At 40.3% G+C, this 13,923-nt stretch overlaps 1 protein-coding gene and 1 long non-coding RNA gene across 2 annotated transcripts in view; one reads left to right on the top strand and one right to left on the bottom strand.

Annotated features, from left to right (window-relative positions):
* Positions 1–1,615: 1,615 nt before the first annotated feature.
* The window catches only part of TTN (titin), a 256,966-nt gene continuing 244,658 nt past the window's right edge, over positions 1,616–13,923 (bottom strand). Inside the window, exons 266-275 of the mRNA XM_061379384.1 lie at positions 13,267–13,851; positions 12,825–13,130; positions 12,433–12,732; positions 11,622–12,197; positions 11,224–11,529; positions 10,539–11,132; positions 4,470–10,417; positions 4,228–4,381; positions 3,015–3,308; positions 1,616–2,892 (exon numbers count right to left, since the gene is read on the bottom strand). Of these exons, the coding sequence (XP_061235368.1) occupies positions 2,594–2,892; positions 3,015–3,308; positions 4,228–4,381; positions 4,470–10,417; positions 10,539–11,132; positions 11,224–11,529; positions 11,622–12,197; positions 12,433–12,732; positions 12,825–13,130; positions 13,267–13,851 (9,362 nt within the window). The 3' untranslated portion in view covers positions 1,616–2,593. The remainder of the gene's footprint in view (positions 2,893–3,014; positions 3,309–4,227; positions 4,382–4,469; positions 10,418–10,538; positions 11,133–11,223; positions 11,530–11,621; positions 12,198–12,432; positions 12,733–12,824; positions 13,131–13,266; positions 13,852–13,923) is intronic.
* LOC133226174 (uncharacterized) lies at positions 3,322–12,712 on the top strand. The gene is made up of 2 exons (XR_009729437.1): positions 3,322–3,503; positions 12,591–12,712. It is a non-coding gene; the product is annotated as an uncharacterized LOC133226174 (long non-coding RNA).

Below are 13,923 nucleotides of genomic sequence, written 5' to 3'. Positions count from 1 at the left end.
TTTTTTATCCAGAGACTGCTTAATCTAGTGTCTGGAAAATGTTACTGTTAAGGGATGTGTTCTGTGAAGCTGAATATTGAAACTTCAGGTTGTGACTTTATCGATGTCACTATATCATCATTCACTGATCAGTCTTGTGTAAAAAAAATATAACTAAAAAAACCCAGAAAAGACGACACTGGCTGAGCAGGTCAGCATGTAAAGTTATCTATTAAAGATGTGTTTCAGCAAAGCCTGTAAGAAATCCTACTTTTAGACATCTGCTTAAAGTTTGGTATGCCTGTACTGGACAGGGTTGGGCCAGAGAGGACCAGGCAGAATGAACTTTCTTACACTGCCGTGACAGTCAGTGTGCTTTCCTCTTGATCAAGTCTAGACTCAGTAGAGGCCACAGAAGACCAAGTTTCCAGTAGCATTTGTGGAGAAGAGTCCATGCTTAAATCTGCACACACACTTAAACACTGTAATATCGCTTCTAAATGTTCCTGGTTCCATCACTTGTAAAAGTCTGGATCTTGTCCTGACCTACAACTTAGCCCTTTCAAAATCCTTATTTTTACTTCAGTCCTTGTTTCATCCCCATTTATTAGCTTTTCCTGCATCATTTGGATAGCTAGTGGTTGATAGCATATCACAGTATCACAGAATTGTAAAGGTTGGAAGGGACCTCTGGAGATCAGTAGTAGGTTTATAGGAAATTAAGAAAAAAAAATCTGTTTCTATAGTGAGATTTTTTAATAGGTTTTTAAACATACTACTTGCTTTACTACTTCCAACAAACTTGAGGATATTTTAGTAGTAGTAGCATGCTGGGAGTCACAGTGATATGCATAGTGTTGCTAACTAACGCTCCTGCTCTACTTAAGAGGATTTTGCAGCTACCGAAGCAGTGTTGCATTGCTGTGTGTGTATTTCCTCCCAAGCTTTTCCTACTGACCAGAATGAATTATAGAAGCAGAATTGCTTCTTTGAATTTAATACTCTTCCCATAGATAACCAAAATTATGCCCTGCCTGCATGGGATTTTTGATTCCTTCCCAAATGTGAAAACAGGCTTTACTTCTCTAGATATGTCAGCTGACTTGAGGGATGGAGAACTGATGGGGCATTGTGCCCTTCATCACCTGTGGTAGGTGAGAACTTCTCGGTCAGGGCAGTTAGGGTCATTAGTCTGTACTAGTTGTAGCTGCCAAAAAAAGGAGGCAATAGTCAGGTTTCCGGGAGGCAGTTTTTTACCCACTTTCAGCAGAGACCATCTATAAAGAAGAGAGATTTTCAATTTACATATACGGGATGTAATGAAAGACCTGTAAATTCACTGAACAGAGGGATAATAAGAACAGCATAATGTTTAGGGATATGCTAGAAATTATCCTTCATTGATAAAAAGCCCATGATGGAAACTTAGTCTGACATTTTTTTGAATCTGACTTCCTTGTGGTGGCCAGGCTGCTTCTGATAGATGGCTGGATTTTCAACAGCTAGTTAGCTACCTAATTTACACTAGAGAACTGTACTGCTACCTTGTATTTTCTTTCAGCAACTCTTCTTGTAGTGTAGTACAGGAACTGTAAAAACAGAGCATAGTAAATAAAAACCAAGGACTTGCAGGAAATATGGTGCAGAAAGCATGCTTTATTTCAAATGAACAATTCTATCTCAAGGAGGTTCAACACCTAACAAGATTTATTACTACATTAGGAAAACTAAAGCAAATTGAAGTGCTCAGGATATTTGTTGTTGTAACAACAGTTTGTTTTCAAACTGTGGTTCACTGCTTAGTTGCCCGGGAGTGACTACTGGATGTCTAATACTACCACACACTCAATCACTGCATCCTACGAACCTCCGAGAGTGGGTACTGCTGCTGCACTTGAGTACCTCAATAGCTTTGTTGATTAAGGGGATGGCCAGGTGATGTTACTTTTTTAAAGCTATTCAGGCAGTCAGTGTGTCAGAAACAGTACACAGATGGTGGGTGAACAAAGTGCTGGCCGCTTGCACTTTGTCCAAAAATAGTCAGTCAGGTATGGAAATTATGACATAATCAGATCCAACGTAAAACATTAAAGCAATGCTTACAGGAGGGTAATTGCAAACATCACCAATGCCTTACATTTCTGATTCAACATAAATATTTGTGCATGCATGAAATACTATGCACAGTATCATCTCTTAGGTGTAGGTAATCTTCAACAGGGAGCCTCTCTACCTGTTGAGGCATTCTTAGACATCAACAATGAGTTGAGGCGCAAAAATTAGTTAAATGTTGAGCAGGGTAGTCGTTTGCTAGGAAACTTTCTCCTGCCAACTGTTAATTCCAAAAGTTACGTTTCAAAATGTCATAAAATAAATGGTACAAAACGTCATAACCGTTAACTTCGGCTATATACAGTATGTACATGTCAGTGAAAAATGTTTAAAATTCTTAGGTCAGTAATGACTATAAGTCATAATGTATAGCTCTGGACTTTTGTCTCATTCAGGTAGGTACAAAAATATTATTTTTTCTTTATATTTACAGATCAGATATTTCAGTCCATATATGAATCACTTGTAAAAAGACAAGTGTAAATTATACAGATCAAGCTCTCTAAATTGATCGAATATTAATATTCACAGTGGCAGAATCAGTACCAAATTCATTTGCTAAATTCAGGGTATAAAGTCCACCGTCGTTCTTCTGGACATCCATGATGATCAGGGTGGTTAGATCTTCACTGGTTTCAATGTGGAATCTGCCTTGCTGGTCCTGACTAGTAATTTTCCTCCCTCCGCAGTACCATGTTATTTCAGGAGCTGGTTCACCCGAAAAGGCACAAGATACTGTGAGAACTTTTCCTTCATCAATGCTGATATCAGATGGAAGAGCTTCAATTTTGGGTGGTATTCCTTTAAAAAATAGGAGAAGAAATACCAAGTTAGTCTTTCTGCAAGGCCATGCAGCAAGTCTATTCTGAGGACTACTTCAGGATATCTGAAGCACTAAATCTACTAGTAATTGTATTGCTCACCTCTCAGACCCGATTTAAGCATTTTACTAGTTGAACTCTCCAGTTGAGCCATACTAGATTTCCCCATAATACTGCTGGAGCTCATCTCTACAAAGGATTCTTTCATGGAGGACATGCTTTTGGCAGACATGCTGGCAAATTTCATTTCAGTCATGCTGCTACTGCTGAAACTGCTGAATGAAGCCTCTTGTTTAGAAGAAGCCATTTGAAAGGACTGAGAAGAAAAACTTTCGTGCATGCTTGCGTCGCCACTTGTCTTCAATACTACCTCTTTTGGTGGTTCTTCAATTAGAGCTGAGGAAGGAGCATTGCAAAGACAGAAGGAAAAACCAATAACGTCATGTTAACAAAGTCATGCAGTTCTATATGGTTAATTTTACAGAAATGAAGAGACAGCTTCCATGGAAAACTGCAGTGGAGTATAGTATTGTTTACAATAATTTGATTCAAGATGTCGAAATCGTAAAGAGTAATTTATAACTGAAATAGGTAAGTAGAAAATGGGACAGTTACTAGAATGTATAAGCTTGAAGGAAAAACATGCTTATGAAGAAACAGTTTATCACACAGCATTTCCTGTTAGAACCATTACTAGAATTAGACATTGAGAATTTGTGTGTGTTCAGTCCGTGTTTGTAGAAATTGTGAACATCTTGAAGTTCTTACAAGCATGATATAGGAAAGTCTGTATTTCACTGCACTGCTCTGTAGCTACAAAAGGCAACAGAAAAGCTCAATCACTGCAGCTTTCCTCCAAACCCAAGCACAGTCATACAAGCAAATCATAGCAACTCCTTGGTGCTAGGAACTGGGATATGATGCAGCAAGTAAAACGCTAAACCCAGTTCAGTTACGTTACCATAAAAGTTTTTAACTGTGGAATTGTTTTGTTTTATTGGAACAGGTTCTGTCAGTAAATGAGGAAAGAGTAATTGCCAGCACCAAGGTCTTAACACAGTCATCCTAGAATGAACTCTCATAGCCTTCCGTTAACATGCGTTTGTTGATGTAATAGAGCATCTATGTGCTCCTCTGTGGATGTTATAAAGATTTCTAATGCTGTTCTGTGTAGATAATATACAAAATGTATAGGAAATCATTAAGATACCTAAATCAACATTACCTGTGTTGTTTATCATAAGTAATTTTTGTAGACACATGATAGCAAAAAGTTGTGATTAGTCTGAACACAAGACCCAGGGAATGAACTTACGGAGTACAGTCAAAGATGCTGTAGCAGAACACTGCCCGTGGTAATTTTTTGCTTTGACTGTGTATTTTCCAGTGTCACTTACTGCTGCATTTTGAATCTCAAGAGAATATATGTTTTTAGAGCGTGTTACTCTGATGTGCGATGAAACAGCAATCTGTGGGAGGGCAAAATAATGGTTTCATTAGGATCGGTTTTATGAATAATTCTAATTTTTCTAGTAGATATATTAAATAAATACTTACAGGTTGATTATTCTTAAACCACTCAATTTCAGGAGAAGGATCCCCAGAAACTTCACAGGTGAACAATACATCTTGTCCTTCATTGACATTTTGAGACTTAGGCTGCATGATAAATGCTGGCTCGTTGGATCGCTCCTTAGAGAAGGTCAGAACGTACTGGCATTTAATAACGCCTTCATCGGTCTTGCCCTCACAGGTGAGGATACCTTCATCTTTACTACTAGCCTTTTTGATAGTTAGTGTGTGATCACTTCCAGAAACACCATATCTGTAATCATCTGAATTTCTCAGCTCCATTCCATTCAGCACCCATTTTACTTCAGAGGCACCGGGAATGTTGGCTTTCAATGTCACTTTCTGCCCTTCAGACACTGTCATTTTAGTTGAAGATGCTTTGATTTCTGCTTTCAATTGTTTGACGTCCTCAGTAACAATTGACTTCTTAATGACTTCCTCAATGGCTGCTTTTTCTTCAGTTGCCACTGCTGATTTCTTCTGGGAAGAAACTGTAAGCAACTCATCTTCTTTCTGAACTGATTTGTGAGTTTCAGATATACCTCTTACTTGGGAGTGGATATTTTTAAATACTTGGCCAGTAAACTGGAAGTTAGTTTTTGAAACACCTCCTTCCCCAGTAATTTCACAGGTATATTCTCCTTTATCAGATTCCATGAGATCATGGATTTTGAGCTCATAGGTGCCATCTGCTGCGTAATGAAACTTGAAATGATGGTCTTCTTTTAGTTTTTTGCCATCCTTATACCAAGCCACTTCTCTGACACTTAAAACACTGCTTTCAACTGCACAGGATAACTTCACCTTATCTCCAAGGGTTTCTGCTTTCAGGTGCTGTTTTATCTTTGGTGGAGAGGCAGTTGGTAATTGTACTTTCTCTGCTGGTACTGTTTTGTCTGCAGGAGGTGACTTTGCTTTTGGGGGGCTGCTGATGGGTTCAGGAGATTTTACTCGTTTTGGAGACTTAACTAGTTCTGGAGACTTTACACGAGGCTCAGGAGATTTGACTGTTGGAGGTGCTGCAATAGCTTTTTCAGGAATTTTTGTTCTTTGAACGGTCAAAGTGAAATGTGCTTCCTGCCTTCCTTCAGAGTTTTCCACCACAACAGTATAACTTCCCTCATCGGACATCTGGACAGAAGTAACTTCAAAAGTAGACTTGTACTGTGTTCGTGTTACTTGGAAGCGCCTTGAAGAAACAATGGGTTGACCTGCACGGAACCATGTTATTATTGGTGCTGGTTCACCATCGACGTCACAGGAAAATCTTGCAGTCTCCCCTTCAGAAACTGTGATTGACCGTGGCTTTGTAAGGATTGTTGCGGGTAGAGTGCTTTTAAATGCCTTGTGTACAGTCCTTTCCTCCAATGACTTTTCTTCAGCTGCCGTGAGTTTTTCTTCAGAAGCAGCATAGTGTTCATATGATAAGAGTGATTCTCTTGTTGCTGACATTTCTGATTTAACCTCTCTTACTGCTGAACTGGCTTCTGTAGCAGTTGCTTTCTTAAATGAGGAGACTGCATATGCCTCTGTTTTTGTCAAGTCAGGTAAAATTGACCTTGGTACTTCCTCATCTCTCCGCTGGGAAGAGTATGTAATGTAATCTCCTCCAGTAACATCTAGTGTTGCATAATCAGAGCATTCCCCTTTGTAGTTTGTGCATACAGCCCTGTATGTTCCACTGTCGTCAATGTGACAGTCAAGAATCTCCAGAGTTAATACACCACTGGTATTAGTAAAATGTATCTTGCTGCTCTCCTGGAGCTCAATACCATTATGGTACCACTTCACTTCGGCAGTTGGTTTTGACTGGACATTTAGAATGAATCTAGTATTATGGCCACAGGGTACCCGGTGTGAGCGCATTCTCAGGGTAATGCGAGGAGCATGGTCAAGAGTGAAAGGCTGTTGAGTAAGTACTTCGTATTTCCTTTCCATAGTTTTCTGAGTTTTCAAAGCAGATTTCATGGACTCATATCTGGAAAAGATATCAAATCGTGCCATCCTCTCAAACCGAGAGAGTGATCTTTCACTAGAAACTGGGCTAGGTGAACGTGGTCGAGTTCTCTCTGGTGTCGGGGATCTCCTCTCACTTTCTTCAGGAGGCCGTGAGCGAGGCCGTATTAATTCAGATACAGGACGCATCAACTCAATGTAAGTTGGAGAAAGAGATCTTCTCCTCCTTAGTAATCTAGAGGGAGGTGAAAATTCCCTGTGAGCCTGTTGCACCATTTCTATTTCTTCTTCTTCTTCTGATGTAATCTCAGTTATTTCTCTTTCCCTCCTTCTTCTGAGTCTCCTTTTTTCCTCCTCTGCCATGTATTCGAGCTCACTCCTGTATTCAGAGAGTCGTTGAGCAGTGCCAACAGGACGGAGCAATTCTTCGTCCTCTCTTTCAGCCATTATCCTTTGCTTTTGTTTAGGTGGTCTGTAGGCAGCCCTGTCGTGACGTTGACGAAGCTCTGCATAGCTAGCACTGGTCTCAGCTTTAGTTGGGATGTGATAGGTTGAATACCTCAGCTGTCTTTTTCTTTCTTCCTCTGAACTGACCTGTGCTGCTTCCGTAGAGTACCGAAGGGCAGAAAGTTCAAAGCGTGGAGGGCTTCTGCTTGGAGGGGAAGCAGAAAAGCCTAACTCTAGCTCCTCTTCAAGGCGCAGTCTTTCCTCTTCAGTTCTTTTCATGGCTAAATAGTCATCAATAGGCAGGAGTAATTCTTCATCAGACAAGTCACCAAGTGATCGCCTTCTTGGTCTATAGTAATACTCGTAGTCTGGAGACGGGATACGCCGACGTGCTGGTCTCACAATTTCCAAATCATCTTGTGTTAGTTTTGGTATGCGCCATTTAGGCTTATATTGATCAGAAACACGTGGCAGTGGCATCACATAAAATTGCTCCCACCTGGAAAGACGTATGCGTTTCTGGCGTTTCTGAACAGTTCTTTCAATTTTCCCTGGCATTTCGTACTGGTCTCGCAGCCTCTTGTACCACTTCATGTCTGACAGAGGCACGAAGTGTTTAATGTTCTGATCTTCCTCAAGAGTAGTGCGCACATGTTTGCGAGGCTCTGGGACCTCATAGGGCATACGAAGTTTTCTTTCTTCCTTCTTTTCTTCTTTCTTAATTTCATATTCACCTTTGACAGTCTTAGTGCTAACAGCTGGTTTATATAAGATAGCAGCTTCTCTGAGAGCTTCTTGTGCAGTTTGTGTCAGTGGAACAGCTTCAGCACCAGAAAGGATCTCTGCCATTCGTAAGGTCTTGTCAATTTGCCTTTGTACATGCTTTTCCCGCTCTTCTTCAGACTTGTACTCACGCTTGACATATTTCAAGCGTTCAACTTTTAGATAAGCCTGGCAGCTTGTAGATCCAGCACTGTTTGTGGCAGTAACTCTGTAATAACCACTGTCTTCAGGTAAAGTATCTCTGATATGCAAAGCATAATAATCTAAACCTTCATGAATTATATCAAAGTTAGGACCAAAGGATAGAGGCTGACCATCTTTCTCCCATTTCAGTGTTGGTTTTGGTACACCAGATACCCTGATCTCAAAACTGACATTTTGGCCTTCTTGACATTCAGCGTTTGCCAGCAGTCTTTTAAACATTGGTCTTAGTGTGGCATCTGCTGGAGGTGGATGTGGAATCACAGTCAGCTTAGCTTTGCAGCTGTCTTCACCATACTTATTGCGTGCCACAATACTGTATTCAGCATCATCCTCTTCAGTGACATTATTGATCACGAGTTGATACAGACCTTTATCTGATTCAAAAGTATACTTCCTATCATCATCACCAGGTTTGATTTTCTGGCCTGATTTGAACCAGGTTATGCGAGGTTCTGGGTGAACTGTTATAGTTACTCCAAATCTGACATTTTCTCCAATGTATGCAGTGCGGTTGTACAAAGGCAAGGTGAATTCTGGTGGACGTTCTAATAGTCTCATAGTATCAACCCGTCGTTTCACTTTCCTAACAGTTCTGCATCTGTAGTGCTCAGATATTTCTCTCACACCTTTAACAAAAAGTTCTGCGTAAGAGCTGTCTTCTCCATAGTCATTTACTACCTTGCATCTGTAGGTACCATCGTCAGATTTAGAAACATCTTTGACATACATAGTTGCCACACCTTCTTCATATTTGATTTCATATTTCTCATTGCTTTCTAATTGCCTCATACCAAAGTACCATGTGACTTGTGTGGACTGATCATAGTTTTCAATCCTACATACATATTTGGCATGCCCTCCTTCTTCCACAACAGCATGCTTTATCTGCCCTGTGATGGGACCAATGTCTATTGGTGCAACTTTAACTTTAGCCACTGTTATGCCTTTCTGAGATCTAATCGCACCTCCACAGGAAATACGGGCTACTGAAACAACTGTATTCCACTCCTTCTTTACTAGAGTTTTGTAGTAACGCCTGTGCCTCAAGGTCTTGATGACTTTAGTGCTGGTCTTTTCTGTTTGCTGTTTTAGCCATACATGATTAAGCGCTTCAGCAGCTGTCATCCGAGCTTTTCTTTCCTTTACTAGTAGGCGATCAATGAAGTCCATGGCCTCAATGCTTATGTCTTTGAATGCTTCATCATCAAAGTTGTATTCAGCATTCAGAATATTTTCAATAACTTGTTGGTTTGTTTCGGCAATGAAAGGATTGATGCCACTGAGAAGTATGTATGTTAGAGCACCAACTGACCACATGTCAGTAGCTGTACTGACTAAATCATGATGATGTACTTCAGGTGCATAATATTCAGGAGAGGTGAACTGGAGCCTAAAGCTGTCTCCAGGCTTCAGCTGTCTGGCTTGACCAAATTCAACAATTTTAACTGCAGAGCTTCTTCTTGTGACATAAATAATGTTGTCTGGCTTAATATCAAAATGTCCAATGCTATGGCGATGCAAAAATTCTAGTGCATCACAGACCTGGCGTACATAACTTACTATTTCTCTTTCATTAAGTTCAAATGAAGCTGTGCTGATTCTTTCAAAGATGTCAACTCCAGAAATGAATTCAAAGATCATGACCAATTCTTCTAGGCTCTCAAATGATTCATGAAGATACAGGATATTTTGGTGCCTAGCAATGCTAAGAATGGAAATTTCTTTCTTTACCAAAACTTGGTCAGCACCCTTTACTTTGACAAACTTAGCTAGGTAAGTCTTCTTTGAAACTGCTTCAACACAGCGGTGTACAATGCCAAACTGCCCGCGTCCAAGCTCTTCTGCAATCATGTATCTGTTATAGAGTTCCTTTGTAGAATAGTGAGCTGCTTTATCTGTGGTGACTTCTCTGGTCTCATCAACTTCTTCATCATAGTTCATTACCCTGGTCTTATCTTCTTTTGTTATAATTGGATCAGTAGGTTCAGAAGGCTGGCTTTGGCCAAACTTGTTTTCTGCAATTACACGGAACTGGTAGGTGGTTTTGCCGAACAGGTTCACCACTGTGTATCGTGTATCACGAGCCTGTGCAACACGAATCCATTGCTCTGCTGTTGTAGCACGTTTCTCAATAATGTAGTTTATGATTCTGCTTCCACCATCAGTAGCTGGTTCATTCCAGGTTAAATTAACTGAGTCTCTTGAAATGTCAGTTACCTTCAAACCTCTTGGTGGATCAGGCACATCAGCTACATCTAATTCAACTGTTTTTTGGTCAATTCCAAATCTGTTTTTGGCACAAACAATGTAAAACCCTGCATCTTTTCTGTCAACACCATTTGGGAAAACAAGAGATGTGAATGATCGCGTAACAATGACTTGGTAGTGTCCATTAGTATCAATGAGGTCTTGTCCCTTCTGCCATGTGATCACAGGGGTTGGCTTGCCACTGAATGGAATCTTGATGCTCACTACTTCCCCTCGGAGGGCATGAACAGCTCCCATGCCTTCCAGATTTTTGGGCAAGTGAATCTTTGCAGGAACTGAAATAGAAAGAGAAAGAGAAAACAACACATGACCAAAAGCACACGAGAAGAGCACCAGCAGTCTAAATATTCAAAGCTTAAGAAGGCTTTGTTTTAGGAATAGAGACCCTTCATTCACCTTCAACATCCAAAGATGCAGTCCCAGACACAGATCCTCCTTGGTTGGTAGCTCTAACTTGATATACTGTGGCATCATCATCTGTTACATTTGTGATGACCAGCTGGTGATATCCACCCTTGAATTCCTGTATCTTGATCTTTTCACCATCTGGCATGATTTCTTTGCCCTGTCTGTACCACTTGACAATTGGTTTAGGATGACCAGTGACTTTGCAGACAAATGTGGCATTAGCTTGGAATTTCACATTCAAATTCCTTAGTTCTTCCTTGAAATGTGGAGCTTTAATTGGCACATCAGATTTTGGGGTGACTGGTTGTGATATCTCACTCCACTCACTTTCACCACCAAGATTTTCACATTTGACACGGAACTCGTATTCAAGACCTTCAATGAGATCTTTCACAGAATAGACTGTTTCACGAATTTCATCTGTTGTAACAGAAATCCACTTGTTCTGTTTTTTCTCACGCTTCTCGAGATAATACGTTCTAATCTTTGCACCGCCATCACTTGCAGGTGGCTTCCATGAGACAACACAAGAATCCTTTGTGACAGCATTTACTGCTGGCTGACCTGGTGGTCCTGGTTTTTCTGTAAAGAATAAAAAAGTGCAGAAACGAAAGTGAGCTTACCTTTGTAATTACAGGGGCACACAGAAACTGATATTTTGTCATCTGCTTACCAAATGGAGGCTTCATAACAACAACTGATGAAACCTCCAGTGCTTCACTAATGCCATATGTGTTCTGAGCAGAAACACGGAAATAATAGCCTGCATTTTCAGTTAGGTTAACAATTCTACAGGTTGTGCCTGAAATGCTTGAAGATACAAGTTGCCATTCTGCTCCTTCTTTGGCTTCACGTTTCTCTATGATATAACTGGTTATCATAGCACCTCCATCATCCTCTGGTGGTTGCCAGCTTATCACCACAGAATTCTTCAGTATAGACTCTATAACAATTGGCCCTACTGGTTTATCTGGCTTATCTGTAAAAGAAAAAGCATGTAATTTTCAGTTATTTTGCCAGTAAATATTTGAGAAAATATTCCACAAAAATACTGAAAATAAAATTAATTACCTTGTATTTCCACATTAAGTACTGTGTCAACCGTTCCAAATGTGTTACTGAGTTGCACTTTGTATTTCCCAGCATGAGCCTTGTGCTGGACATTCTTAATAGCAAGATGAGTATAATGCTCTGTGTTCTCAATAGTAACTGTTTCTGATCCTCTCAAAGGTTTGTTGCCGTGGAACCAAGTTATTGCTGGTACTGGTCGGCCAATATACACAACGTGAAGGCGGAGGGTGCCACCTGCACCTGCATAGTACTTCTCTTTCAATGGGAAACCAGGGTGGAACTGAGGAGGAGCCTGCAATAGTAGCTTGCCACTAGTTTCAATTTCCCCAACATCATTAGTAGCCATACAGGTGTAGAGACCTTCATCCTCCTGTTCATCTGTCATTACTGTCAGAGTATGATTGCGACCATCAGATGACATTTTGTATTTTCGGCTTTGCACCAGTTCTTTGCCAAAGCGATACCATTTAATATCAGGCAAAGGTCTCCCAACAATCTGGCATGTCAGCTGAGCTGCTTCACCCAGTTTAGTTGTAACATCCTGCATTTCTTTTTTGATGGCGGGTGCTTCTCCAGCTACAACAATGAAAATTTTAAAATAATTAAGATTACTATGAATTTTTCCTCTATTACTCTATTACTGGGAATTACTTTTCATTTATACTTGTGTGTCTTATACTAAAAAGACTGATTTGTTGGCAAACAGCATGTAAATCAAATAGGGAGTGTGTTAAGTGCAGCAGCACTGTGGTTTATGACACAGCAAATCACCACAATATCACAGAAAATAAGACAATATGGTTTTGCTTACATGTTAATTTAGTTTTCACTGCCATAGCAGTCCTTCGAGGTCTGCTGAGACCAGTCTGATTTTCCGCAAAAACACGGAACTCATATTCTGTAGCCTCGAGTAAACCTCCTACTGTAAACTGCCTGTCCTTGATGCGTTCTTTATTGCATTTTTTCCAGGTGCTTTCTCCAGACTGGCGATATTCAACCCAATAGCCAAGGATCTCTTTGCCACCATCACTTTCAGGTCGTTCCCATTCTAACGTAATGCTGTCCTTAAATATAGAAGTGATCTCAATTTCTCCAGGTTGGCTTGGTTTGTCTAAAAAGTAAAATAGATACAGAAAATAAATTCCTCTTTAAAGGTCACTAAGCTGCTCTTCAGAAGATCAGTTATTGCAAACATTTTCTTACCAAATGGATCCTTGCATACAACTGGTTCAGAAGGAGGACTTGCTTCACTTTCACCAATGTCATTTTGAGCAATGATACGGAATTGATACTCAGCATCTGGAACAAGTCCTGTGACTGTGTACATTGTGGTGGTAATCTGTGTCTTATTATGACGGACCCATTTTTCTGTAGATGTCTCTCTACGTTCAATGTAGTAGCCAGTTACACGGGAACCACCATCATCTTTAGGTCTGGCCCAGGACAAGTTGACAGAACTCTTTGTAACATCAAGCACTTCAGGTGGGTTGTTCGGAGGCTCTGGAGGATCTGTTTGTAATTGTAACAAAAATAATAGAAATAATAGTGCCATAGAATAAAAAACATTTGCATTTACTATTTCACTTTTAGAACCACAATGTAGTAATTAAAAATCATTTTTAAAAGTATATAAAAGGGGACTTACTTAGAGGTGTCTTTGGCACTGCTGGTTCTTCGGATTTGAGAGATTTGCTAATACCAAAATGGTTTTCAGCAGAAACACGGAAGTGATATTCCACATTTTCTTTTAGCCCTTTCACCACTAGTGATGTCCCTTTCACCCTAGAGTCAACAGTGTACCAGGCAGTCTTCGGTACTTCTCGTCTCTCAACAATGTAGCCTAGGATATCAGCACCACCATCATCTGTGGGAGGTCTCCAGCTAACTCTGACGGAACGAGCTTGTATATCATCATACTCAAGTGGCCCTTCTGGTGGATTTGGAATGCCAATCACTCTGACTTTAATATACACAGCTTTTTTGCCACACTTGTTTTCAAGTGCCAAATCATAGGTGCCTGAATCTTCTCTTTCTGCATCTTTGATCACAAGTTCTGTGTGAGTGTCAGAAGTCGCAATCATGGCCCTCTTGCTGATGTCATGTCCTTCTTTGGTCCATTTGCATATTGGGATGGGTTTACCTTTAATGGGTATTGTAAGCCTGATAACTCCACCTTGCCTCACCATGAGACCTTCCTGGTATTTTTCATCAAGTTCATAGTCAGGATATTCTATAAAAAAAAACCCAAACAAAAATAACATCTCATGCTATGTCTGTTTTCCAGATGAAATCATGCCTGCTT

Source organism: Neopsephotus bourkii, unplaced genomic scaffold, assembly GCF_033783945.1.
Source record: "Neopsephotus bourkii isolate Nb327-2 ecotype Australia unplaced genomic scaffold, CSIRO-AGI_Nbou_v1 NB_196, whole genome shotgun sequence".
NCBI classification, from domain to species: domain Eukaryota; kingdom Metazoa; phylum Chordata; class Aves; order Psittaciformes; family Psittacidae; genus Neopsephotus; species Neopsephotus bourkii.
Note: the sequence above shows the minus strand (reverse complement) of the source record. Positions and strands in the feature narration are given on the sequence as shown.